The sequence below is a fragment of the Myotis lucifugus genome, unplaced genomic scaffold, assembly GCF_000147115.1.
Source record: "Myotis lucifugus unplaced genomic scaffold, Myoluc2.0 scaffold_328, whole genome shotgun sequence".
NCBI classification, from domain to species: domain Eukaryota; kingdom Metazoa; phylum Chordata; class Mammalia; order Chiroptera; family Vespertilionidae; genus Myotis; species Myotis lucifugus.
Window position 1 is genome coordinate 849,888 of NW_005871376.1, and position 26,554 is coordinate 876,441.

General features: G+C 45.0%; 1 protein-coding gene and 1 pseudogene across 1 annotated transcript; one reads left to right on the top strand and one right to left on the bottom strand.

Annotated features, from left to right (window-relative positions):
* Positions 1-109: 109 nt before the first annotated feature.
* On the bottom strand, positions 110-13,025 carry TNFRSF10A (TNF receptor superfamily member 10a). Its single transcript, XM_023764334.1, has 9 exons — positions 12,922-13,025; positions 12,138-12,316; positions 11,270-11,381; positions 10,093-10,166; positions 9,901-10,005; positions 9,288-9,319; positions 8,750-8,908; positions 5,269-5,344; positions 110-3,835 (listed from the first exon to the last, which is right to left on the bottom strand). The coding sequence occupies exons 1-9, from the start codon at positions 13,023-13,025 to the stop codon at positions 3,519-3,521; spliced, it is 1,158 nt and encodes a 385-aa protein (XP_023620102.1). The 3' UTR covers positions 110-3,518.
* A 385-nt stretch (positions 13,026-13,410) lies between these two features.
* LOC102426746 lies at positions 13,411-14,129 on the top strand (annotated as a pseudogene).
* The last annotated feature ends 12,425 nt before the right edge of the window (positions 14,130-26,554 follow it).

Genomic DNA, 26,554 nt, shown 5'->3' on the forward strand with positions numbered 1-26,554 from the left:
ACTCATGTCACTCCGAGCTGTTCCAGAGGATGGGAGGACGGACGCGGAGAAAACAACAAACCCACACTCTTTTTATATGAGGTTTCATATTTAATTTGGTCATGGATTCATAAATACATGAATATTTTGTACTTAATGGCTTTCCTTGTATTGTTATTGATATTTCCAACAAACTTCAAAGGTGCACTTTTCACTGGAGAGAAGCATGAAAAAATACCCAATCACTAAGGAAACACTGAGTGCCTATTAAGTGCGAGGTGCTATGTAAACCGGACATGAAACAAAATGACAACTTCATGGTTTCATGACCTTTTAAAGAAATAAACAGGACAACCAGGCAACTAAGAAAGAGACAACCAAGCTGGAACCTGACTGGAAAAGTCATTCACAGCATCTGACGACGCGAGGGCAGAGCGTCCTCACAGTACAGCAAAGGCAGGAAGTACCTGGCCTGTCTCATAGCACCAAGGATGAAATTACAGGTGCAGTTCATGTTTACAGACTAATAAAGGCCTGAATAAATAACCAAATAGGAGGAGGGAGGAGGGAGACAGCCCTGTTAATGCTAAGTTATCAAATATTAGCACCAGGGCAGACAGCGGGAGCAGAACCCTGACCCCTGACGTTCAGCCCCAGAGCCAGCTAGGGCTGAATGTCACCAGTATGACTGGAAGTGGCACATGACCTAGAAGGTACCTCGCACATCTCCCACCCTCCTCACACACATCCAAAGATGAGGGAAAGGAGACACAGGCATGGGATGCCCAGGCCGGGAGCAGCCGACACAGGGCAGCACCACTTCTCACTTGTTAAAATCCATCTATAAATATTCAAACACAACAATCACATGGAAGAGTGGTCCCTGTGGAGCAGGGGTGGGGAACCTTTTACTGCCAAGGGCCATGTGGATATTTATAACATCATTTGTGAGCCATACAAAATTATCAACCTAAAAATTAGCCTGCTATATTTGATCATTTAACTAAGCTCCCTGCTTCTCTTTGGTGAGGTGTGTGGTGTATTTGGTGAGGTGTGTAGCTGGTATTGATGATGTTACTACTCGCAACTGCTTTTTCAGGTTTCCGTCGGTCAGTCTGGAGTGCAGTCGACTCTGGGCGATGGTAAGTTTTGAAAAGAACTGTTACAGGATTCCAGGGCAGAGGAATAGGGAAACTGAGACAGGAAAGTTAAAACAAGGCCGAACAGTGTGGGCAATTTGCAGCTTGTAACTAACAAGCCATTATCTTCCCCAGCCAAGGACAGGAGAGCAAATGGTTAAAAAACCTTCCCTAACCAGAGAATGCAGAAAGGGAGGGGGGAAGAGGAAAGAAAAAAGGGGAGTTTTACTCCCTGAGCAGAGAAGCCAGCAGTCTCAAGGCTGGGCAAGATCAAGTTGCCAGGTGCTGCTCATGAATTCTGGGAAGGCCCCAACCAAGTGAAAAGGGGCCTTGGGAATGAATCTGCACCAAAATAGTCACCAGAGGAATTCTGAGACCTATAGATGGGGGGTGGGGGGGAGCGGTATACGATGCCTCGGACCCCCACCCAACCGGCTCTTCAGATTGGCTGAGGCCCGTCTGCACTTCATTGATTTTATCCTGAGCATTGATTTTATCCAGATGCATTTGGCCTCCCAACTCATTGAGTTTAGCATGTTTTTTGCTTTGGTTTTTTAGAGAGAGAAAAACATCGAAGTGAGAGAGACACATTGGTTGCCGCTTCCGCACTGGCCTTGACCAGGGTTAGGGATGGTGCCTGCAACCGAGGTATGTGCCCTTGACTGGAATCAAACTGGGACCCTTCAATCCGAGGGCCGACGCTCTATGCGCTGAGCCAAACCAGCTAGGGCGAGTTTAGCATGTTTTGAGCTATAATGACGCTCCAGATTGGCTGTCATTACTGCTAACGCACACGAGTTTGCCTTTTACTTCAACAACAAAAAATAATCGTTTGTCCATTTCTCTTGGAAAGACTGACATTCTGCATTAACTTTTCTTTTCTTTGTAGTCGCCATTTGTAGGGTGTCACACCCTTAAGTTTTAATAACTATCCAGTGGGTGTGTCACCAGCAACGCAATTATTTTGCTTTGATCGCTGTTCTAATCTTGCATCTTGGATTTGAAACATATCCAACATTTGTATCATCGGCTCTAGAGGTCTTTTCTTTGTACCATAATGTCCTTAATCTTTACCTGAGATTCAGGTTTTTTGAGAATTGTTGATCGTGGACGTGTGGATAAAGGGTGGATTGGAGTTACCATGTGTGTCAGCAGAGAAGTCGACAACATCGTTGTCAATTACTGGAGGCAAGGTCATCCACGTCGCGAGGAATCATCTCATCGCACCTCGTCTCATCATCACGGGATCGCAGTAGTTTTGCCACAGTGTGTTAACACTTTCACAGCCTGTACACTCCCAGGCGGCCTGGAGCTGACTGTCCTTGGAGTCACCTCAATACCGTCATGTACTGGATACTGCCCTGGACAAAGCTGCCAGTACTTGAGGAAGTTCTATCATCCAAATGCCTATAGCACTTAAAATGTTCTAGAACCTTTGCAGTGTACTTAAAGTATATTTTATGAACGTCCCGTAATGGACATTCTTGCTTGTCCCTCAAAATTTACATTATTATTATGATTCACTTAATATAAATTTATATTGCTATGAAAAAAACTAGATTTCCTGAATTTCAAGTTCCACGTGTGGTTGCCTTGGCAGGGCCAGACCAAATGGTTGTCGGCCTTACAGGGCCCGAGGGCCAGACATTCCCCACCCCTGCGGTAAAAGTGGCCGGTCCCCTAATGCTGGACAAGCTCAAACTGCACCTGAGGGAGCTGGGACTCACTAGCACCACCCGCAGAGGTGCGGTGATTCCTTTGCAATTTTGTTAACTTCTCTCATTTAAGTAACACATGTGATCAACCTAGTAAATACATTTCCAAAAAGTTTTCCATAAATATACAAATATATACAGGGTGGGGCAAAAATAAGTTTACAGAAAATAATACAATAATAAACAATAATAATACAAGAACGAACTTTCAACTATAAAAATAAAAAGAGCCCTATCACAGTTAGACATAAATACCTGGACACATAACAACACAGATGGATTATACAAAACATTAAATAACAAGTAAAACGTAGAAGTCTATTAGAATGAAAAAGTGCCAGGCCTGGCTGGTGTGGCTCAGAGGTTGAGCATTGGCCTATGAACCAATTTGAAGAGAAATTTCTCCAAGCGTATTGATTTCAGAGAGGAAGGGAGAGGGAGAGGGATAGAAACATCAATGTAAGAGAGAATCATCAAGCAGCTGCCTCCCACACACCCCCTGCTGGGGATCCAGCCTGCAACCTGGGCATGTGCCCTGACAGGGAATAGAACCCATGACCTTCTGATTCACAGGTTGATGCTCAACCACTGAGCCGCACTGGCCAGCCATGTAGTATCCAGTCTTATTTTCCTTTCAGGAGAAAAGGTAAACTAGGAAAGCTTTGGTCTCCAAAAGAGATTCTTTTCACTGGGAAACAGCAGAACCTGCTTCACCCACTTCATAGATATACTTTCCGGACTCCAGCAGGAAGTCCTGCATCTCCTCCTTTGCTTTCGTTTCCCCCAGCTTGTCCAAGCTGTCCAGTAGGGTGTTGACTGAGGCAGCCTTCCCCTTGATGTTGACCCAGGTGATCAGCATGTGATACAAGGCATCCCGCGGGTTCAACACTTGTGCTTTGGCTATGGAGATATCATTTTCCGTGAGGCCCGCCAACCCCATGAACGGCTCCCAGCGAGTAAAGGGCACGATCCTTGAGAACTCATAGAAGCACTCCTTCAGGGCTAGATGGGAAAAAGCCACAGAGACAGTCAGGTGGGGTGGGGGAAACTCTGCAAAAAGGGCAGATGTAGACCTAGCCAGTTTGGCTTGGTGGTTAGAGTGTCGGCCCACAAAGTGAAGGGTCTTGGGTGCGATTACAGTCAAGGACACACACCTCGGTTGCAGGCTTAATCCCAGGCCCTGGTCAGGGCGCATGTGGGAGGCAGCCAATTGATAGTCTCTCTCACATCAATGTTTCTCTCTCTCTGTCTTTCCCCTTCCTTCCATCTCTCTAAAATCAATGGGAAAAATATCCTCGGATGAGGATTAACAACAAAAAGGGCAGATGTATACTGGAGCGCCCCCTGGTGGTTACCTGCCGCTCGTCATCCCTTACCTGCTTCCCATCAGCATACAGTACTAGAATCAGGCCAGTCTGGGCCTCGCTTGTGCCCATGGCACTTCGGAGAGTCAAGATCAACAGAGAATTCTGCTTTAAGGGAAGGCTGACAGCCACATGGGAGGGGAGATGGACGTCATGGATCGAGCGAGCGAGGAGTATGTGGTAGGAGACAGAGAGTGGGACAGACTGTAGAGCAACAGGCCCTCAGAGGAGGGAGCCTGCACTTATCCTGAGCGTAAGGTCCGGGGCTGCCACATCTGCACCTGTGCACAGCCCGAGGGCCTGGAGGGGGATGATCTCTGGCTCCACACCCAGCTTGGCCTCACCCACCAAACTGGCAGAGTGAGACGGGCACTAACAGACTCTGAGCAAGAATTTAACCCGGAAGCAGAGCAAACCCCACCCATTTCATGGGATTGTACTGAGGATTCAATGAGATGTGTGTGGAATGCACTGCACACCACTGCCCACAGAAATATAAGGTGAGCCAGGACCACTTATTTATAGTTTTCTAATAGCCGAATTGAAGAAAATAAAATGGAACAGGTAATATTCATTTTAATACTATCTGGTACTAATTCAATACTTACAAAATATTATATTTACAGGCAATCAATAAAAAAAATTACCAATGGAATATTTTATATTCCTTTTTTGTATTTAAAATCTGATCTGTAGTTTATCATTACACTCTTTAAATTTGGCCTAGCCAGAGGTCAGGTGCTCGGTAGTCTCCTGGGCTGGTGGTGGCCTGCTGGACAGCACCAGCCCCTTAGGTGCCCTCAGTGTGGTGAGCCCGGCCCTGAGCAGCCGGGGAAGGGGGAAGGTGGTGGAGAGAAGGACAGGGCAGTACAGAACATTGTTGTGACGGATGGGATGGTGTGCAGTGGGAGGAGGGGGGTGGAGGGAGAGGGGAGGGGATTTACTGTCCTAACGGTCCAGTGACCATCAGCCTAGGCCCCCAGTTTCCAGCATCCCTGGCTCTGTACTGCCCTAACAGCTATGCGGACAGCAGTTAGGACACTGCTCCACTGCCCCCAACAAATCACTCACTTTCTATGGGGTTCTCGTTGTTCGCTGGAACCAGCAGCTTTCTTCTCATCTGAGACTCGTCAGTGCCTATCGGTCCCTGTAAAATAGAGTGGAAAACCCCCTGGGTTCAAGTCGGGAGTCCTGGATTCCAGAAGTGAGCCTGACCATCAGAAAGCTGTGTGACCTGGGGCAGCCACCTCCCTCCCAGTCTCTATCGAGACAGAGAGGAACCTCCCTGCTGTGCCTCTCAGACTGTGTCCTTGTGTGCTCATGGAGACCCATGTTTCCTAGAGTAATGCTCACTCCCTGTCAGTTCCAGCTCTGACAACTGGACCACCTGAGTAACCATCACCCAATCAAGACATGGAACATTCTCACCGCCCTGCACAGCTGCCTCCTGCCCTTTCTAGTCCATTCCCACCCACCCCATCAGGAGACAATCACTCCCTCCCAGGCATGTATGTGACTCAAATAAAGAATATATATGAGGGCATTTTGCAAAATCTAAGTAAGACTTCTTCCACAAAGCTGGAGGTGCATTGATCACTAATACTGTACCACACTGATAATCTAAATAAGGAAATGAAACTATTAGATTGTCTGCATGGAGACTGAAAAGGCATTTTGTAAAATTAAACATGAATTCTGATTTTTTAAAAACACTTCAAAAATAGGGGGCTGCATCCATAATGATAAGATTTTCTATATGAAAACAAGAGTCAACATCATTCCTTTAGGTGAAGTATTGAAGGCCTTCCCAGTGAAATCCAGTCAAGATCGAACGCGCACCTTCTCTAAGCACCTGTGAACATTGTCAGTTCTGGAAACAAAGGAGGCAGGACTTGTGGAAAGGGCAGAAACAATCATTATTTTAGACATGATTATAAATTTTTAAAACCCTAAGGTATAAGCTACAATATTTAAAACTAAATGTGTCCCACTGGTGTGGCTCAGTGGTTGAGCATCGACCTATGAACCAGGAGGTCACAGTTCGATGCCCAGTCATGACACATGCCCGGATTGCAGGCTCAATCCCCAGTGGAGGGCTTGCAGGAGGCAGCCGGTCAATGATTCTCTCTCATCATTGATGTTTCTACCTCTCCCTCTCCCTTCCTCTCTGAAATATAAATAAATAAATAAATAAATAAATAAATGCATATCTTGGTGAATGTTAATAAACACACTAGAAACAATAAATTAGAAAACAGAATTACAACGGGGTCCAACCAGTAAGGGTCGCAAAACACATAAAATACAAAGAAACAGCTTTTAGTAGAAACAGGAATTAATCGGAAGAAAAACACAAATCTTAACTGAGTCATAATAAAACTCCTGATCTGCAATGCTATCTTCCTTGATAAGAAAAATACTGAATGTTGAAAGATCTCAATTCTTCTTGGATTAAGGTGAGGTAATATATTTTAAAAATGTTCCAATGACTTTTGTGGAGGTGGGGTGGAGAAAATATTATAAATAATTCTAAATTTTGTATGCATAGAAATAATATATTTTGGCAAGGTATGTGCACTCTCAGTTATTAAAAGGTTTCATTTGGTAGAGTATTGTATATAGATGGCATATGCACAAAGATTTCAGCAAAGAATTCTCTCGCCAGTCGGAGAAAGATAAATATCACATGATCTCACTCATTTGTGGAATATAATGAACAACATAAGCTGATGAACAAAAATAAATCCAGAGACTCAGAAGCTCAAACAGACCATCCAACCTCAGAGGGAAGGGGGAGGGGGGGTAGGAGATCAACCAAAGGACTTGTATGCATGCATATAAGCATAACCCATGGACACAGACAGTAGGGGGCGGGGGTGAGGGCATGAGTCAGGGATGGGAATGGCAGGGAGAGGTCAATGGGGGGAAAAGGAGACATATGCAATACTTTAAACAATAAAAAATTTAAATTAAAAAAATAATAAAAGTTTAAAAATAAAATCATTTTAAAAAAAAGAATTGTCTCTCATAATTACCTGAAATAAAAAAGTGGGGGGGGGGCTGAAGAAAGACTGCAGGAGGCTTCTACCACTCCCTGAGAACCTTTCTGTACTATTTACTTTTTCTCACTGTGGATAAGCACTACTTTAAAAAATGTGAAAAGTGATTAATCACGATCGAGGGATTATTGTCCTTTTTGGTTTGTTTCCTTTTATACTTTACCTTAAAAGAGCATACTGTAGCCGGGCTGGTGTGGCTCAGCGGTTGAGCACTGATCCATGAACCAAGAGATCAGGTGATGTATTCCTGGTCAGGGCACATGCCCGAGGTTGTGAACTTGATTCCCACTAGAGGGCATGCAAGAGGCAACCTATCAATGTTTCTCTCATCATTGATATTTCTGTCTATACCTCTCCCTTCCTCTCTAAAATCAATTTAAAAAAACAACAACACATGTTAAAAAGAGCACACCGTAGGAAACAGGAAAGTCTGTAAACATTTCACATCTGATAAAGGAAACAGGAAACAGGAAAGTCTGTAAACATTTCACATCTGATAAAGGAGGAGCCAAAAGCCGAGGGAATGAGAGGATCCATTGTGAAATGGGGTTGGAGGAAAGAGACAGTGACTCAGAACAATTCAGACGCCTCATGTCACATCAGGTCACACAGTCAGTTCCATTTGGATAACAACGCTAGATGCTAAAAATCATTGTAAATTTAAAAACTCTAAAAAATTAGTGAATTTCATCTTATGTTAAGGGAAATGACTTTCTAAGCTTCTGAGGAATAAAAATTAAATATTTCTACAGGTTTACCACTCAATGTCATACTAAAACTCATGAACTGATATGAACCAAAACTGTATGCACGTGTGTGTGCCCAGAAATTCTACTTCTAAATGCCACCCTACAAATAGGATTAGGTATCTAGACTAAGATTTATTATCATACTAGAGGCCCAATGCATGGATCGTACACCAGTGGGGTCCCGCGGCCTGGTCTGCGCCCTCTCCCAATCCGGGACCCCTTGGGGGATGTCAGAGAGGTGGTTTCAGCCTGATCCCCTCAGGCCCCATCCTCTCAGGGAGTGGTAGAAGCCTCCTGCATCTTTCTTCCCGTGCATTGAGTGTTTTCCCCCTGGTGGTCAGTTCATGTCATAGCAACCAGTCACATAGGCTTTTATATAATAAGAATTTTGTAATAAGTCTGATATTCCTATTGTTACAAGGAATGGCTTACTAAATTATTTTACAACTACACAGTGGACTATCTGCAGCCCTCATTCAGCCAGTCAAGAAAGATGAGGACGCCATCCTGTGCCTGCCTGTTCCAGACTCTGGGATATTGTGACATCTAGACAGATAAGAAGACCCAGGCATTCCACAGAGCTAACAGCTCCCTGCAGTGCAGCCCCTTCCCCTTCAGGTCCTGATCTCCCTGTACCATCCTTCCCCAGGACAGCAGCCCTGACCAGCACTGGCCTTTCCCTGCTTCTGACACAGTCCTGGGCCAGCACAAAGGCCAGGACCTGGCATGGCCGCCCCCACTCACCAGTAGAAGCTGTGCTTCTCCTGCGGGCTGCACCAGGCCACCTGCCAGCTCTTCCTGTTCCTGCTCAGAGGACAATGAGTCTCTGTCGCTCTTGGCCAGGTTGCGGGCATTGTCCAGAGCCTCGGCCTCTCCTGGGGTTCGTAAGCAACCAAACCAGCCCTTGGGAAGGAAAAGAGCTGACTCAGGAGTCCACACCCAGGCTCCCTAAAGGGTCTCAGGGGACACGTAGGTTCTGCTGCCCCGCCCCTCCCAGGTTTCCCTCCTCTCAGGTTGGCAGAGGCTCAGTACATCCAGGACTTTGCTGTTAGCACCAGGACCCTGGTGCTGTGCTAAGGGGGTTCAGCACCTGACACCCCCACAGCCCAGAGTACAGGGCCGTGGTCTGGGTGTCACAAGCAGCAGGAAGGACAGGGCCACTTTAGAGAGCCGGGGAGAGCAGCACAGGACAAATTGAGGCCACACCCACCCAGGGCCCTATTGTGGGCAGAAAGCAGTTCCTCACCACCTGATGCCACAGGTCCTGGAGAAACCCACTCACCCTGCTCCTGCTCTTGGTGGCCGCTCTAGAACCTAGAAGAGTAGGGTGTCTGCCTTAGCGTGGGAGGCCCCCTCTGCAGGGTCTCCCTGCTGGGAAGGGCATGGGCTGGGGCTCAGACACTGACAAGGTGCCTTGGGCCTGGTGACAGGGAAGGGCAATCCAACTCTGGGACACCCTCAGGAAGGGGGAAAAACGAGGGAAAGAAGTAAAAGTAAACACATATCAAATCTCTATTGGGTTCTGCTCTGATCAAAGCTGTAAACCACGCCCCCCCTCCCGACCTTCTCCTCCTGACTCTTGTCACCCAGTTGAGGCACTGACCACCCCTCTGCCTTGGCTGAGGGCCCTGCAGATGTGAAGAACTGGCCTGCCCTCCCCGACTTGGCAGGAGAGGAAGTGACCATCAGCCCCAAGACGGGGACTGATAGGACCCCGGCCCTCCACAGGTGCAGGTGAGGTGGGGGTAGGGGTGATCCCAGGGAACAAGAGCACAGCCAGGCCAGAAAGACCCAGAGATTTGGGAGACGGAGGGGTGGGCCTTTCTGTCTGAAGCAGGAAGTGAGGGAAGCAGCAGAGAGTGCCAGTGCCCGCCCATCGCTCCCGCCAAACTCACCTGTAAGGTTACGGCTCCTGCACCAACAATATACAAATGTAACCAGCAGGGCAAGGACTCCAAGCCCAAAGATGCAGGCAAGTAGGATCACCCACCATGGTGTGCCTGAGGAGAGAGAGGGAGCAGTGGGTGCGTCCAGGCTGGTGGTCACTGGCTCTCCAGGAACTGGGGCCTCCCCATGGGCCTGGATACCTGATTCTTGGTCCACACACTCGAGGTCGTTGAAGGGGCCACAGTCCCTGGCCTTGACCTTGCCATTAGGGCACCTAGGTTCAAACACAGGGAGCATGTGAAGGGGTAAGAGGAAGAGAAAGAGGGAGCAACACCCACCCAGTGTCCCCTGGCGGGAGAGTGGAAAAAGAACAGCCTTCTCCTGTCTGCCCGACGGGCCCTCTCACCCCCTTGCCGGGTTCAGGAGGGACTTGATGCCACCTTCAGCCCCCGAGGGCTCCAGTTCAGAGTTGTACCCACAGGAGCTGGGCCTTCTCTATAAGGCCTGCACTGAGCTTCCCTGACCTGCAGGGGGAGCCCGAGTGAGGAAGTAGCTCACTCCAGCCACAAGCTGAGCCTCATTCTCTAGTCCAGTGGTTCTCAACCTTCCTAATGCCGCGACCCTTTAATACAGTTCCTCATGTTGTGGTGACCCCCAATTTCATTGTTACAAATTGAACATAATTAAAGCATAGTGATTAATCACAAAAACAATATGTAATTATACATGTGTTTTCCAATGGTCTTAGGCAACCCCTGTGAAAGGGTCGTTTGACCCCCAAAGGGGTCGCATCCCACAGGTTGAGAACCGCTGCAGTCAACCCTCAATACAAGGACCCTCTTGTCCTCCACCCGTTGACTGTCCCCACCAAGCACAGCCGCACTGTAAAAGACCAAATTACTATTGGCTCCTAAATCCCAATAACAGGGAAAACACAGTCTTATTGAGGGAGCAGGGCCCTGGGGGAAGGTGGTGGACCTGGCGCAGGGGTTTGAGGAACCCCTGAAGGAGCTACAGACTCGGGTCATTATGACTTGGCTGTGGACACTTACGTGTTCATGGGCTCATGCCGGCACCAAAAAACACACACACAAAAAAAACCCCCCAAAAAAACAAAACCATTTTGTGATTGAATTGCTATAAAGATGACTGCAAGTATGGCTGCATTGTACACAATCCCTTCCTTCTGATATTAAGAAAACCTATAGCTTTGCATGGGCCACTGACAGGCTCATAGGCCCTGATTAGCGGCCTACTGTGCCCAGTGGGAAGGTCAGCCTGGCCAAAGGGAAACCGAGCTGAGGAGGGGTGGGAAGAGGGTGCTGCAGCGGGAGCGTGAAGACACGCAGATGGCCACGGCGGGCTCTCGTGTCTTACCTTGGGCTGCACGGTTGGCAGTACTCAGGAGAATCCTTATCCTGGTACCAGCCCTCCTTGCACTGACACTGGGTGTCACTCGTCCTGGTGCATGCAGCTATTTGTACTTTATCTGAAGATAAAGGATAGGATTCGGGGGATACATTTCCATCACGTGTCCCTCAAACCATTTTTCACCACTCAACTGCCCCCCCCCTCCCCACACACACACTCAGCTTCACTCAGTTCGACACAGATTTGAGGGTTAGTTTCTGCAGCAATGTCTGTGAGGTGCAAAAAGGACAGCACTGTTCACCTGTCCGCAATAACCGCGTACATAAAAAAGGCCATGATTATTTATTTATTACATCAGGATTGGGAGGAAATATCTATTGGTTTACGGGATGATTAAGAAGGGTCGGGTATAACCTGAGAGACCCTGGGTGGGGAGGAACCCTTGGGTGAGTTCCGCAAACTTAACCCTGCAGAGAGGCCTTAGGCCGTGAAGGCTGAGGAAGGCGGAGAGCCTGCCAGGAAGCACAGGGCCAGGAGGGGTCTGGCCAGGACAAGCCCCACATCCCGGCTCCAAACCAGCACTTTTCCACTCGGCCACCCCTTCCATGATGTGGCCATTGAGTCCTCCCTTCAAGGGACAGGTTATTCTCCCACCACTTCCACCTGATGGTTTAAAAGATGTCCCTCCTGTGTGGCATGCATTATAAAAATAATTTCTTTTTTCATTTTATTTTATTGGCCTAAGTCATATCATGAAAAAGGGTATGATGAAGACCAGGCTGGGCTGGCAATTAGGTTTCTGATCCCCCATTCGATACAATTATCAACTCATTGCCCGGCGCCCTAACCATAGGCATGAGGTCTACATCTCTACCTGCAGGGCAGTTAGAGCAGGGGAGGCAAGAAGAGAGGCGGTTGGGACTACGGGTGAAACCCTCTTTTTCAGTGCATGGTGTACACACTCCGCTGTGTTCTGACAGATAGGATCCTGGGAAAAGAGAGAGAATCTGGTGAGTGAATGACCACAGGGCTCCTGGAGGCTGGCAGTGATGGCTAAGGGCGGCCTCTTTCGGCCATCAGTGGAATCCAAACAGGAAAATCCACTCACATCCCTTAGACCCATGGTCGGCAAACTGCGGCTCTTTGGCCCCTTGAGTGTGGCTCTTCCTAAGCCTTAGGAGTACCCTAATTAAGTTAATAACAATGTACCTACCTATGTAGTTTAAGTTTTAAAAATTTGTCTCTCAAAAGAAATTTTAATCGTTGTACTGTTGATATTTGGCTCTGTTGACTAATGAGTTTGCCGACCACTCCCTTAGACCATCACTGCCAACAGAAATGTATTACAAGCCACACATGAAATTCAAATTCATAGTTGCCACGTTGAAAGGGTAAAAAGAGCCTCATCGATATGGCTCAGTGTTTGAGCGTTGAGCTATGAACCAAGAGGTCATGGTTTCATTCCTAGTGAGGGTACATGCCTGGGTTGAGGGCTCGATTCCCAGTGTGGATATTTTAGGTTAAAAAATACATAGTGGAGCCCACCCCCTCGGTGGGAGCATGTGCGCGGCTTGGCGCCAATTACGGACCACCACAGCCTGTGCCAGCCCCATGGGGCCCCGGGCGGCTTCAGGGTGATCAGCCAGAAGACACTGTACCCCTTCTCCTCCCCCGGCGCCGGCGAGGTGGAGGAGAGCGGGGATGCTGCGGTGAGCCCCGCCAAGAAGGCCCGGGCAGGGCAGGAAGAGCCTGGCACACCCATCGCCTCATCGGCGCTGAGCCCTGAGCAGTTGGTCCGCATCCAGAAGAAGAAGGCTGGGGCCTTGATTAGACTCGCGGCTCGCAACCTGCCGGTGAGTTCGGAAAACCGTATTTTAAAGGGTGTCCCAAAATTCACACAAGAAGTAATTTTGATAGAAAACAAAGGGTTACAATTAAAAATTGTAAATTTTTTATTGATTCATAAAGTATACAGTATAGGGTTATGTATGGAATAGCACATCGGGTAAATGGCCTCCACGGCTTTGCTGGCACATACGCAAAGCCGTGGTCTTCATTGGCCTTCATTGTCCCTGCTCCTGGGCCATAATTGGTACTTGGTAATGCTTATCAAATTGAAGGGATTGAAATCAAAGGGCAACAGCTATTAGAATCTGATTAAATAAACCAAGTAAAATTAGGCTTTTATTTTTTGTTGTTGTTAATGCTCACGCAAAATTCAAATCTTGCATGAATTTTGGGACACCCTTTATAAAGCTAATGGGATTTGTTGCAGAAGAAGGAAGACATTACACTGTGTGTCCACCCCCACACCAAGTCTTCACGTGGACCCAAATGTGCAACACAAGAGACGTGAAGGTTGTCATCCTGGGACAGGATCCATACCATGGACCCAAATGTCGTCCAGTGCGGAAGACATTTACGAAGAGCTGTCTACAGACATAGATGGTTTTGTGCATCCTGGCCATGGAGATGTATCTGGGTGGGCCAAGCAAGGTGTTCTACTCAACACTGTCCTCGAGGTCGGGTGCATCAGGCCAATTCTCGTAAGGAGAAGGGCTGGGAGCAATTCCCCGACGCGGTTGTGTCCTGGCTAAATCAGAACTCGAGTGGCCTCGCCTTCTTGCTCTGGGGCTCCTATGCGCAGAGGAAGGCCAGCGCCATCGATAGGAAGCGCCACCACGGGCTGCAGACCGCCCATCCCTCCCCTTTGTCTGTGCACAGAGGGCTCTTTGTGCAGACCTTGCTCGAAACCGACGAGCTGCTGCAAAAGTCTGGCAAGGAGCCCATCAACTGGAAGGATCTGTGACCCTGAACTGGGTGGGAGGGGGCCCTCTGGGCCGTTTCTAGAAGCTGCCATTGAAGTATTTGTCAGTGACAAAGTCGAATTGAGAAAATAATTGTCCGAGCGATGGTTAAGCACTATGCACACCAGGGAGAAAGGTTCAGTAAAGTGGCCATGCGCCAGGCCGCCCAGGAGTGGCAGCGTTATCCAGCGGAGACTGCACCCTGCGAGAACCTGTCTGTCTTTGCAACTTGGCTCTGGCCTAGAATACGCGCCAAAGTTTTTGGAAAGGAGAAGAAATCAAATTCTCTGGACTCTGCTCCCCTCTGTTTCTTTTATGGTTAAAGATGGTGAGACACACACCGTTTTAGTATCTAAGTCAGCTGCTCGCTTTTACCTGTAGGTTAAACATTAGGTTATAAGGTGTTGGGTGTTTTTATATAGAAAAGCCCCCTTTGCACATGGGCCAGGTCCATGCCCTTTGATCCTTTACAGAGCCCTCAGGCCCCTCCTGGAAGGAAATGGGATTTTTTTTTTTGCCAGTTCCCAGAAATTAGGGGTCAGTTTCCTGGTTATAGCAGAGGAGAAAATTCCTAAGGAACAGTCCTTGCTATGAGCCTTTAGACTGGCAGAGGCCAGGTGAGGTGGACGGGGCCTTGTTTATATTGTTTTCTGGGTGTTTCTAGGAATAAACAGTGGAAGTTGAACCGGAGGAAAAAGGGTTTTGTTGTGTTTTATTTTTTTAAGAAGGGAAATGGTTTTTCTCCCATGTGTATCCTGAAATGGGAGAAAAGGCAGCATAGTGCCAAATGTTTTTTCTTGACTGAAATCACTTTGGGATACCATTTTCTGCAACACTGGAGAATTTCGTTCTTTTAAAAAATACGTAAATGCCTGGCCAACGTGGCTCAGTGGTTGAGGGTCAACCTATAAACCAGGAGGTCACAGATAAATTTCTATGTGGATGTTTTGTATTTTTAAAATATTTTTATTGATTTCAGAGAGGAAGAGAGAGATAGAAATATCAATGATGAGAGAGAATCATTGATTGGCTGCCTCCTGCATGCCCCCTACTGGGGATCGAGCCCACAACCTGGACATGTGCCCTTGACTGGAATCAAACCCAGGACCCTTCAGTCATCATTGATGTTTCTCTCTCCCCCTCTCCCTTCTTCTCTGAAATCAATAAAAATATATTTTTTCAAAAAGGAATAAAAAGAAAGGGATCCCCAAATATCCAAAGCAATCCTGAGGAGAAAAAAAAAAGCTGGAGATATTTTGCTACCTGACTCAAATTATACTGCAGAGCTATGATAATCAAAACAGCATGATATTGGCAGAGAAACAGACACACAGATCAATGGAACAGAATAGAGAGCCCAGCTATAAAACCACATGTATATGGACAGATAATTTTTGCGAAGGAGCCAGAAATACACAATGGAGTAAAGATAGTCTCTTCAGTAAATGGTGCTGGGAAAACTGGAAAACCACATGCAAAAGAATGAAACCTTATTACAGTTTCTCACCCTGTGCAACAATTAATTCAAAATGGATCAAAGACCTAAATATAAGACCTGAAACAATAAGTGACACAGAAGAAAATATAAGTACAAACTTAGGGACTTTGGTCATGGAGAAAACTTTATGAACTTGACCTCGAAGGCAAAGGAAGTAAAGGCAAAAATAAATGAATGGAACTGTATCAAACTAAACAGTTCTGCACAGCAAAAGAAACTGGCAGCAAAACAAAGAGGCAACCATCCAGATGGGAGATGATATTTGCAAACAATAGCTCCTACATAGGTTTAATTTCCAAAATATATAAAGAACTCATAAAATGCAACACCAAACGAACAACCCAATCAAAAAGTGGGCAGAAGACCTGAAAATACACCTCCCCCAGAATACATACAAATAGCCAATAGATATATGAAAAGAAGTTCAACCTCACTGGCAATTAGGGAAATACGATCAAAACTGCAATGAGATACCCCCTCACACCTGTTAAGAGTGTCCATTAGTGCCCTACTGGTTTGGCTCAGTGGATAGAGCGTCGGCCTGCGGACTCAGGGGTCCCAGGATCGATTCCGGTCAAGGGTATGTACCTTGGTTGCGGGCAGATACCCAGTGGGGAGTGTGCAGGAGGCAGCTGATCGATGTTTCTCTCATCGATGTTTCTAACTATCCCTCTCCCTTCCTCTCTGTAAAGAATCAACAAAATATATTTTTTTAAAAAAGAAGAGTGTCCATTAGCAACAAGACAAGCAATAACAAGTGGTGGAGAGGATGTGAAGTAAAGGGAACCCTCATTCACTGCTAGTGGGAACGCAGTCTGGTACAACCATTATGGAAAGACATCTGGCGAGTCCTCAAAAAATTAAAAATAGAGCTACCATATGACCCAGCAACGCCTCTTCTGGGTATATACCCCAAAACTCGAAAACATGTATTCGCAAAGGTATATGCACCCGTATGTTCATTGTAGCATTATTCACAAAGGCCAAGACATGGAAACAACCAGTGTCCCAAGACAGTGGACTGGTAAAGAAGATGTGGTACTTCTGAACAATGGAATACTGCTCAGCTATAAGAAAGGATGACATACTGCCATTTGCAACAACATGGATGGACCTTGAGAATATTTGGCTAAGTGAAATAAGTCAGTCAGAAAAAGCTAAAAACCACATGATTTCACTCATATGTGGAATATAAAATTGAAACTCCTGAACACAAACAGCAGTGTGGTAGTTTCCAGAGGGAAAGGGGGGTGGGGGTGAAAGGGGTCCTAATATATGGTGATGGGAGATGACTTGACTTTGGGTGATGGGCACATAGTGCAATATATGGATCTTGTAACACAGAAACCCACACCTGAAATCTGTATGATCGTATTAGCCAATGTCACCTCGATAAATTTAATAAAAAAGGGGAAAAAAGAGAAAGAGGGCCAATTCATTTAACTATGTATTTTTTGACCTAACATTCAACATAGTATCAATTCAACATTTAATCAATACAACACATTGGGATAGTTTACTTTCTTGAATACCTCACTCAAAAAGTGAAATCTATGCTCCCTCCAGAGTGTCCAGGGCTTGTGGTCTGCTCTCACCTGCCCTTGTGACTTCTTTACCCCAAACTCACCCTACACTCACCCCAGCTGCCCCCCAGCTTTGCTCAAACAAGCTCTCCCCCTGCCCCTGGGACCATAGCTCCTGGGGGGCCCTCTCCGGACCACTGTGCGTGGCGCTCTGCACTGAAGACAGTTGCTCTCTGCGTCAAGGTCACATCCTCAGACGCCTCACCAACCAGTCTCTGTCCCACCCATCACTCAATTATCCTCATGGTTCCTATCTCGTCTCTCTGTCACCTTCAACTGTCTGTCTGAGTCCATCTCAGAAGAACAGCTCCAGGAGGGCAGGGGCCTCCTGCCCTCCACCAGTACAGTGCCAGGCACTCAGGAGCCATTTAATAAATAAATACCTGTAGATAAAGAACCAGGAACTTCGGAAATCAGAGGGCTGGGAACACCCGGAGACAAGTCGGGTAAGGGCTGGAGATCAGTGTTAGAATGTACCTGGCGGACACCCCTTCTCTGGGAGGCTGGCAAGCAATCCTTGTGGGGCAGCTGGTTGCTGGTGAATTCTGTCCGGCTCTGTGATTGGGCGTGAGGCACCTGGGATCTGTGGGGACAAAGCAGGGATAGGCATCAGTGGCTTCCTGACTCTCCTCCCGCCCCGGACCCCTCTCACATTCTCGTCACCCCAACTACCTAAAGCAAAAAGAACTGGGACCTTTCTTCCAGCCCTATCCTAATTCTTCTGTTTCATGTTTGTCCCTTAGCCTTTGGGACTAGCAAGTAACTCACGCCTGAAAGAGTTTCCAGTATTCTTTTATCTTATACTAAAACAAAATATATTTATTCCACATGTGCAAAGTTAATCATAAATGGTAAGCACCATTGCAACCACATCAGTAAATCCTCAAAACACTTCAATTCAATGATAGAAATGGTTAGAATAGATGAAGAACAAGACCCAAATACATACTGTCTATTAGAGATGCCATTTAAGAAAGCAAGACACCGATATATTGAATGCAAAGGGATGGAAGAAAGATATATAACATACAAATACTAAGCCTAAGAAAACTGCTGTGCTGTCTTAATATCAGATGAAGTTGGTTTAAGACAAATAGCATTACCACAGGTAAAGAAGGACCTTTTGCTGTGTGAAAGGGTTAATTCCTCAGAGTCATAATAATTATAAATGTATATGTGCCCAACAAAAAAGCTTCAAAACACATGAAGCAAAAATGGAAAGAGTTAAAATGAATGTAACACCCTTTTCTCAGCAACTAATGGAATGATCTGATGAAAACAGTAAAGAAAGATTTGAACACTCAATCACCTTGACTTAATTGACAATCACATAACAGATGTGCAGCATCTACAGAAGACACATTCTTTTCTGGTGAACATGGTACTTTTTGAGTCCAAATAAACTTAAAAGAAGTGAGATTATCTATATATATAAAAGCCTAATATGAAAATTGTGCCCTGGGGAGTTCAATCAGGAGATCGGGAGTTCAATCGATCACTATAACGTGCGCTGACCACCAGGGGGCGGCACAGAACGAAGGAAGGCCCCAGCCGGCAGCCAGAAGGAAGGCCCCAAATGGCCCTGATCGCCAACCAGTCCGAGGGACCAGGCCTCTAGTATCATGTATATTCTCTGATCTTGATGATAATACATTGGAAATCAATAACAATATCTACAAAGGCCTCAATAACAATATCTACAAAGGCCTCCAATGTAATTAAAACCACAATGAAAACAAAAAAAAAATCACAGACATTGACATTTCAATTTTTCATTTTTATTATTATTTTGTTAGCTTTTTTTTTTTTTTGCTTTTTTCTGTTTCCCCTTTTTTGTTTGTTGCTTTTTTTTCTTTTTTCTTTGTTCTCCTTTTTTTCTTTGTTCTCCTTTTTTTGTTTGTTTGTTTGTTCCTTAATTATCTACTTCTTTTCACATTATTTTTTCAACCACGTGAACAGCAGACACATGAGTGGCACACTCTTGTCCAGGGAGTATCAGCCCCATGAGCAGCCTGCCTTGAGCCTAAGAGCAGCAGCCTCATGTGGCCTGCCCCTGTCCAAGGAGCAGCAGCTGTGTGAGTGGCCCACTTCCCTGTCCGAGGAGCAGCAACCACGCGAGCAGTCCGACCTGTCCGAGGAGCAGCAGCCGCATGAGCAGTCTTCTTACGTCTGAGGAGCGGCAGCACTGTGCAGCCTGCCCCCATCCGAGGAGCAGCAGCTGTGCACAGTCTGCACCCTGCACTAGTCCGAGGAGCAGCAGCTGCACAAGCATCTTGCCCTCGCCCAAGCAGCAGCAGCCGCACGAGCAGCCTGCCCAATCCGAGGAACAGCAGCTGTGTGAGCAGCCCGCCCCCATCCGAGGAGCAGCAGTTCTGTGAACAGCCCGGCCCCATTCGAGGAGCAGCAGGAGCCCACCCCAGTCAGAGGAGCAGCAGCCACACGAGCAGACCACCCATATTCAAGGAGCGGCAGCCCTACGCAGCACGCACCGGTCCGAGGAGCAGAGCCACAACACCCTGCACCTGTCCAAGGAGCAGCAGCCGGGTGAGTGGCTCGTCCCCATCTGAGGAGGAGCAGCCATGCGTGCAGCTCACTCCCGTCCAAAGGGCAGCAGCCTCGCAAGCAGCCCACCCCCGTCCGAGGAGCAGCAGACTTACAATCAACCTGTCCAAGCCCTAGGAGCAGTAGCCCCACAAGCAGCCCACCACATCAGAGGAACAACAGCAGCGTGCAGCCAGCTGCCATTCAAGGATCAGCAGCCACGTGAGCAGTCCGCCCCAGTTCAAGGAGTAGCAGCTGCGTGTGTAGCCCGCCCCCATCCAAGGAACAGCACCCACCAGAGGAGCTGCTGCCAACTGAGGAGCATCTGCTACCATAACCGCCCGAGGAGCAACCACAGCCCGAGGAGCCACTGCCACCCAAGGAGCAGTCCCTGAAAGACTCAACATCTAGATATGTTGGTGAGATCAAACATGGGTAGACAAAGAAACCCCCAAAGGAAAGAAAAGGAGGACTCGCCAGAAAAGCAGCTAAGTGAAACAGAGGCATGCAGCATGACAGAAAAAGAATTCAGATTAAGGGTCCTAGAATGCATAAACCGGATGGAGGAAAAAATCAACAACTTATGGAAGAATCAAGAAGAAACGGATGAAAAAATCAGTAACTTATGTAAGAATCAAAAAGAAACAGATGAAAAAATCAATAACTTATGTAAGAAACAAGAAGAAATGAACAGTAGACTAGGAGAAGCGGAGGACCGAATTAGTGAATTAGAAGACAGGGAAGCAAAACACACCCGAATTAGTGAATTAGAAGACAGGGAAGCAAAACACACCCAAACTGAACTGCAATTGGAGAAAAAAATTAAAAGACAGGAGGAGAGCCTAAGGGAGCTATGGGACAACATGAAATGAAACAACATACAAATAATAGGGGTGCCAGAACAAAAGAAAGAGGAACAAGGGTTAGAAAACCTATTTGAAGAAATAATATCAGAAAAATTCCCTGAGGTGGGGAAGAAAAAAGTCACACAAGCACAGAGAGTCCCAAACAAGGTGAACCCCAAAAGACCCACACCAAGACACATCATAATTACCATGGCAAATGTTCAGGACAAAGAAAGAATCTTACAGGCTGCAAGAGAGAGACAGAAAGTTACATACAAGGAATCTCCCATTAGATTATCAAATGATTTCTCAACAGAAACACATCAGGCCAGAAAAGAATGGATGGATATTTACAAAGTGATGCAAAGCAAAGTACTGCATCCAAGAATACACTATCCAGCAAGGCTATCATTCAAAATTGAAGGGGAAATAAGAAGCTTCACAGACAAAAAAAGGCTAAGGGAGTTTATCACCACCAACCAGCAATGCAAGAAATGCTAAAGGGACTGGTGTAAAGAGAAGAAATAAAAAGCTCAGAAAGAAAACAGGCACAAAAAATAGAAATGGCTACAAACAAGTACCTTTCAATAATAACTTTAAACGTAAATGGACTAAATGCTCCAATCAAAAGACACCGAGTGGCTGAATGGATAAAAAAACATAACCCATACATTTGCTGTCTACAAGAGACCCACCTCAGAATAAGGGACTCACACAGACTGAAAGTGAAGGGATGGAAAATATCTTTCAGGCAAATGGAAATGAAAAAAAAAGCTGGGGCAGCAATACTTATATCAGACAATATAGACCTCAAAGTGAAGGCCATAACAAGAGATAAGGAAGGCCACTTCATAATACTAAAGGGATCAATACTACAAGAGGATATAACCCTGATAAACATATATGCACCCAATGCAGGAGCACCCAAATACATAAAAAAACTCCTGGAAGATATCAAGGGAGAGATCGACAACAATACAATCATAGTAGGGGACTTTAATACACCACTGACATCACTGGATAAATCCTCTAGACAAAAAATCGGCAAAGAAACAGCAATCCTAAATGACTCACTAGATCAGATGGACTTAATTGACATCTTCAGAACATTTCACCCCAAAGCCATGGAATATATGTTCTTCTCAAGTGCTCATGGGACATTTTCAAATATAGACCACATATTGGGTCACAAACAAAGTCTCCCCAAATTCAAGAAGATTGAAATGATACCAAGCATCTTCTCAGACCACAAGGGCATAATATTAGAAATAAACTATAATAAAAACAACCCAAAATACTCGAACACTTGGAAACTGAATAGCATGTTATTAAATATTGATTGGGTTACCAATGAGATCAAAGAAGAAATTAAAAACACCCTGGAAACTAATGACAATGAAAACACAACAATCCAAAACCTATGGGACACAAGGAAAGCAGTCCTGAGAGGGAAGTTTATAGCTCTACAGGCCTATCTCAACAAACAAGAAAAAATGGTAGTAAATCATCTAAATCTACATCTCAAAGAATTAGAAAGAGAGCAACAAGAAAAGCCCAGAGTGAGCAGAAGGAAGGAGATAATAAAGATTAGAGCAGAAATAAATGACATAGAGACCAAAGAAACAATACAGAAAATCAATGAAACCAAGAGCTGGTTCTTTGAAAGGATAAACAAGATTGATGAACCTCTAGCCAGGCTCACCAAGAAGCAAAGCCACTGTTCTCAAAACTGCCTGGTACTGGCACAAGAAAAGACATATAGATCAATGGAATAGAATAGAAAACCCAGAAATCGACCTGAACCAATATGCTCAATTAATATTTGACAAAGGAGGCAAGAACATACAATGGAGTCAAGATAGTCTCTTCAATAAATGGTGTTGGGAAAATTGGACAGATATATGCAAGAAAATGAAACTAGACCACCAACTTACACCATACACAAAAATAAACTCAAAATGGATAAAGGACTTAAATGTGCGATGGGAAACCATAAAAATACTAGAAGAATCCAAAGGCAACAAAATCTCAGACATGTGCCGAAGCAATTTCTTCATCGATACAGCTCCTAGGGCATTGGATACTAAAGAGAAAATAAACAAATGGGACTACATCAAAATAAAAAGCTTCTGCACAGCAAAAGAAACCATCAACAAAACAACAAGAAAGCCCACTGCATGGGAGAACATATTTGCCAATGTTATCACCGATAAGGGTTTAATCTCCAACATTTATAGGGAACTCATACAACTTAACAAAAGGAAGATAATCCAATCAAAAAATGGGCAAAGGACCTAAGTAGACACTTTTCGAAAGAGGACATTCAGAAAGACAAGAGACATATGAAAACATGCTCAAAGTCACTAATCATCTGATAAATGCAAATCAAAACAACAATGAGGTACCATCTCACACCTGTCAGAATGGCTACCATCAACAAATCAACAAAGGACAAGTGCTGGCGAGGATGTGGAGAAAAGGAACACTCGTGCACTGCTGGTGGGAATGCAGACTGGTGCAGCCACTATGGAAGACAGTATGGAGTTTCCTCAAAAAACTAAAAATGGAACTCCCATTTGACCCTGTGATACCACTTCTAGGAATATATCCCAAGAAAACAGAAACACCAATCAGAAAGGATATATGCACCCCTATGTTCATAGCAGCACAATTCACCATAGCTAAGATCTGGAAACAGCCTAAGTGCCCATCAGTAGATGAATGGATTAGAAAACTGTGGTAAATCTACACAATGGAATACTATGCTGCTGTAAAAAAGAAGGAATTCTTACCATTTGCAACAGCATGGATGGAACTGAAGAGCATTATGCTAAGTGAAATAAGCCAGTCAGAGAAAGATAAATACCACATGATCTCACTCATTTGTGGAATATAGAGAACAACATAAACTGATGAACAGGGACAGATCCAAAGACACAGAAGCAGCAATCAGACTATTAATCCCCAGAGGGAAAGTAGGGGAGAGTGGGGGTAAGGGGAAGAGATCAACCAAAGGACTTGTATGCATGCATATAAACCAAACCAATGGACATGGACAACAGGGGGATGAGAGCATGAGTGGGGGGGGGGAAGGATGGGGGTTAATGAGGGGGGGGGATGAGGACACATTTGTAATTCCTTAACTAATAAAGAATTTAAAGATTAAAAAAAAATAAGATTACCATATGACCCAGCAATTCCACTTCAGGGTATATAAACAAAAGAATGCTGGGCTGAGAGGAGGGAACTGAAAGTTATTTAATGGATATAGAGTTTCAGTTTTGTAAAATGAAAGTAGTTCTCGAGATTGGTTTCACAGCAATGTGAATGTAGTTAACACTACTTAATTATGCTATAAAAAGTAGTTAAGATGGTGCATGTTAGGTGTTATATATTTTACCACAATTTTCAAAAAAGTAAATGTGCCTCACAAGCTGTCCTTAAAGGAACCTGTCAAAGTCCCACTAAATACCAAAGTCCTAGAAAAGTGACCATGTCGCGATTTGCATCACAATTTCTAAGCTATAAATGACACAAGAATTGAAGGAATTTGAATGGAATTTGCAAATGAGTAGTACATTATTGATGTTAATGTTCTGATTTGAAGATTGTTTATGTTATGGGGGAGCATGTTCTTGTTTGTAGAGAGCAGACAGTTAGCAACTGGTTTTCAGATGGTTCCGGAAGATTTTTGTATAGTTTTTGCAACTTTTCTGTAATTTTGAGAGTCTTTTAGAATATAAAGTTAAGAAAGTCAGAATAAAAGCTATTGTGGATTGTTGAGCTCAGCTCTACCGACTGTATCTCAACAAGATAGAATGCAGCCCTCTTCGCAGAAAAGCCTGTCACGCGTTTGATGACAGGTAAGCTCACCTGAGTCCCTTGGCCCTTCCTTTCCCAGGCCCCGCCTTCCCTGGTGCAGGCTCCTTTCTCTGCTCTCAGTGCTATGCCCTCCTGTGTTTACTGGCTCTGTCTCTCATCAGTTCTTTCCCTCGTCATTTTATTATGAAAATGTTTACACACGCAGTAAAATTTACAGACGTGTACAGTGAACACCCACAATGAAATGCATATTACTTAAGTGTACAGTCCAATGAATTTATTAATTCATACATGTGTGTAACCCAAATCCTCTGTCTAGATCATAGAACATAGCAGGCCCACAGAACACCCCCTCAGGCCTTTTCCTAGGTAATCCTAACCTGCAACACCTTCCCAAGAGGTGATCATTTTTTCCAGTATGGATTGAGCTTCAGTAAATGTTGAGCCTTTTCTGTGAATGACAATTAAGTCAAAGTGGTTGATAGTGTTCAGATTATACCGTTACTGAGTTGTTGTATTCATCTAATCTAATAGTTTTTATCAACTATTGAGGAAGGTTTGTTATAATTTTCATTAAATCCTGTAGATTTTTGCTTCATTTATTTTGAAGTTCTATTATTAGGTATATACATATTGATAATTATTCTGACTTCTTAATAAATTAATCCTTAAACACTACAAAAAGTCTATCTCTGGCAATATTCTTTGTCCTATTAAGATAGCTGGAGAAGTGTGTGTTTTCTTTAATATATTTTATTGATTTCAGAGAGGAAGGTGGAGGGAGAGATAGAAACATCAATGATGAGAGAGAATCACATACAAGAGAAGCACATACAAGAATCAACCAACGAATACATGAACGATGGGGCAACAAATCTCTCTCTCTCTCTCTCTCTCTCTCTCTCTCTCTCTCGTGCGCGCGCGCGCGCGCGTACTCACTCTCAAATCAATTAAAAATAAAAATAATTATTTTTAAAAAATCTTTAAGCCCTAGCGGGTGTGGCTCATTTGATTGGGCATCAGCCTATGCACTGAAAGGTTGCTGATTTGATTCCCAGTCAGGACAGATGCCCGGTTGCAGGCTTGATCCCCAGTATGGGATGTACAGGAGAGACAGCTGATTGATGTTTTACTTTCACATGGATGAAAGTAAAAATCAATTTAAAAATCAATTTAAAAATCTAAAAAAAAACTTCAAAAATTTTGGAGACTTACAACATAAGTACATTCAACACCATCCCACCATTCTTGTTGCTATTGGGTTAATATGTCCTAGGATTAACATGGATATAGTTTATAAACCTCCCAAATGATGTATAATTTTTTATAGTGTACAATTTCATAAAACTAAGGGGAAATAACAATCCTTTACATTGGCCACATTTTTTTTATATTTCCAATGATCTTTCTTCTTTCTTAAGATCCATGTTTCTATGGTCTTCATCTTGAAATCTTCATTTAGCATTTTGTATAGTCCAGGTCTACTTGTCACTGGAAAGGGATCAGGCAGGGACCACACCTCTTGGAATGTGTGGGTTCTTGACTTTGTGCAGGAAAGAATTCAAGGCATGAGTCGGGGTGAATTTGAGAGTATGTCTATTAAAGCGTGGGACAGTAACACAAAGGAAGTGTTTAGGATAGAGGAACCAAAAGCACAGGAATAGGATTGAGCCTAGGTGGAGCTGCTTTGTCTCTTTAGAAATGTGAGACAAGAGGAGGGCCCTCAGAGCTTATGAGAAAGTAAAAGTAGGTGCTCAAGGAAAGCGGGGTGGGGGGCTGCTCACAGGAGAGCACACACTGGGGCCTTTGTCCTAAGGATTTTTATCTGTTTTCTACAGGTGGCAATTTTAGGGGAGGTCTCAATCAGAATATTCATCAGCTTTTCAGGTATGTCTTTTAATCCTATATAATAAAAGCCTAAAATGCTAAGTGTCCAGTCGTCTGTTCAACCAATCAAAGCATAATATGCTAATAATATGCTAAGGCCACTCAACTGATCGCTATGACATGCACTGACCACCAGAGGGCAGACAGTCTACCAGTTGACCAGCTGCTATGATGTGCACTGACCACCAGGGGGCAGACATTCTGACCAGTAGGTTAGCTTGCTGCTGGGGTCTGGCAGATTGGGACTGAGCTAGATGGGCCGGACACACCCTGGAGCCATCCATGGTCCCTCCCCGGCTGACCAACCT

What these genes read in the sequence shown, in the direction of transcription:
- TNFRSF10A (XM_023764334.1), bottom strand. Translation starts at nt 13,025, where the DNA reads ATGGGTGTGCCAGGCTCTTCCTGCCCTGCCCGGGCCTTCTTGGCGGGG. An exon ending in GCGCCGGGGGAGGAGAAGGG is followed by an intron (nt 12,317 to 12,921) that starts GTACAGTGTCTT and finishes GGCCGCCCTTAG; the next exon opens with CCATCACTGCCAGCCTCCAG. An exon ending in CCACCAAGAGCAGGAGCAGG is followed by an intron (nt 8,909 to 9,287) that starts GTGAGTGGGTTT and finishes TTCCTTCCCAAG; the next exon opens with GGCTGGTTTGGTTGCTTACG.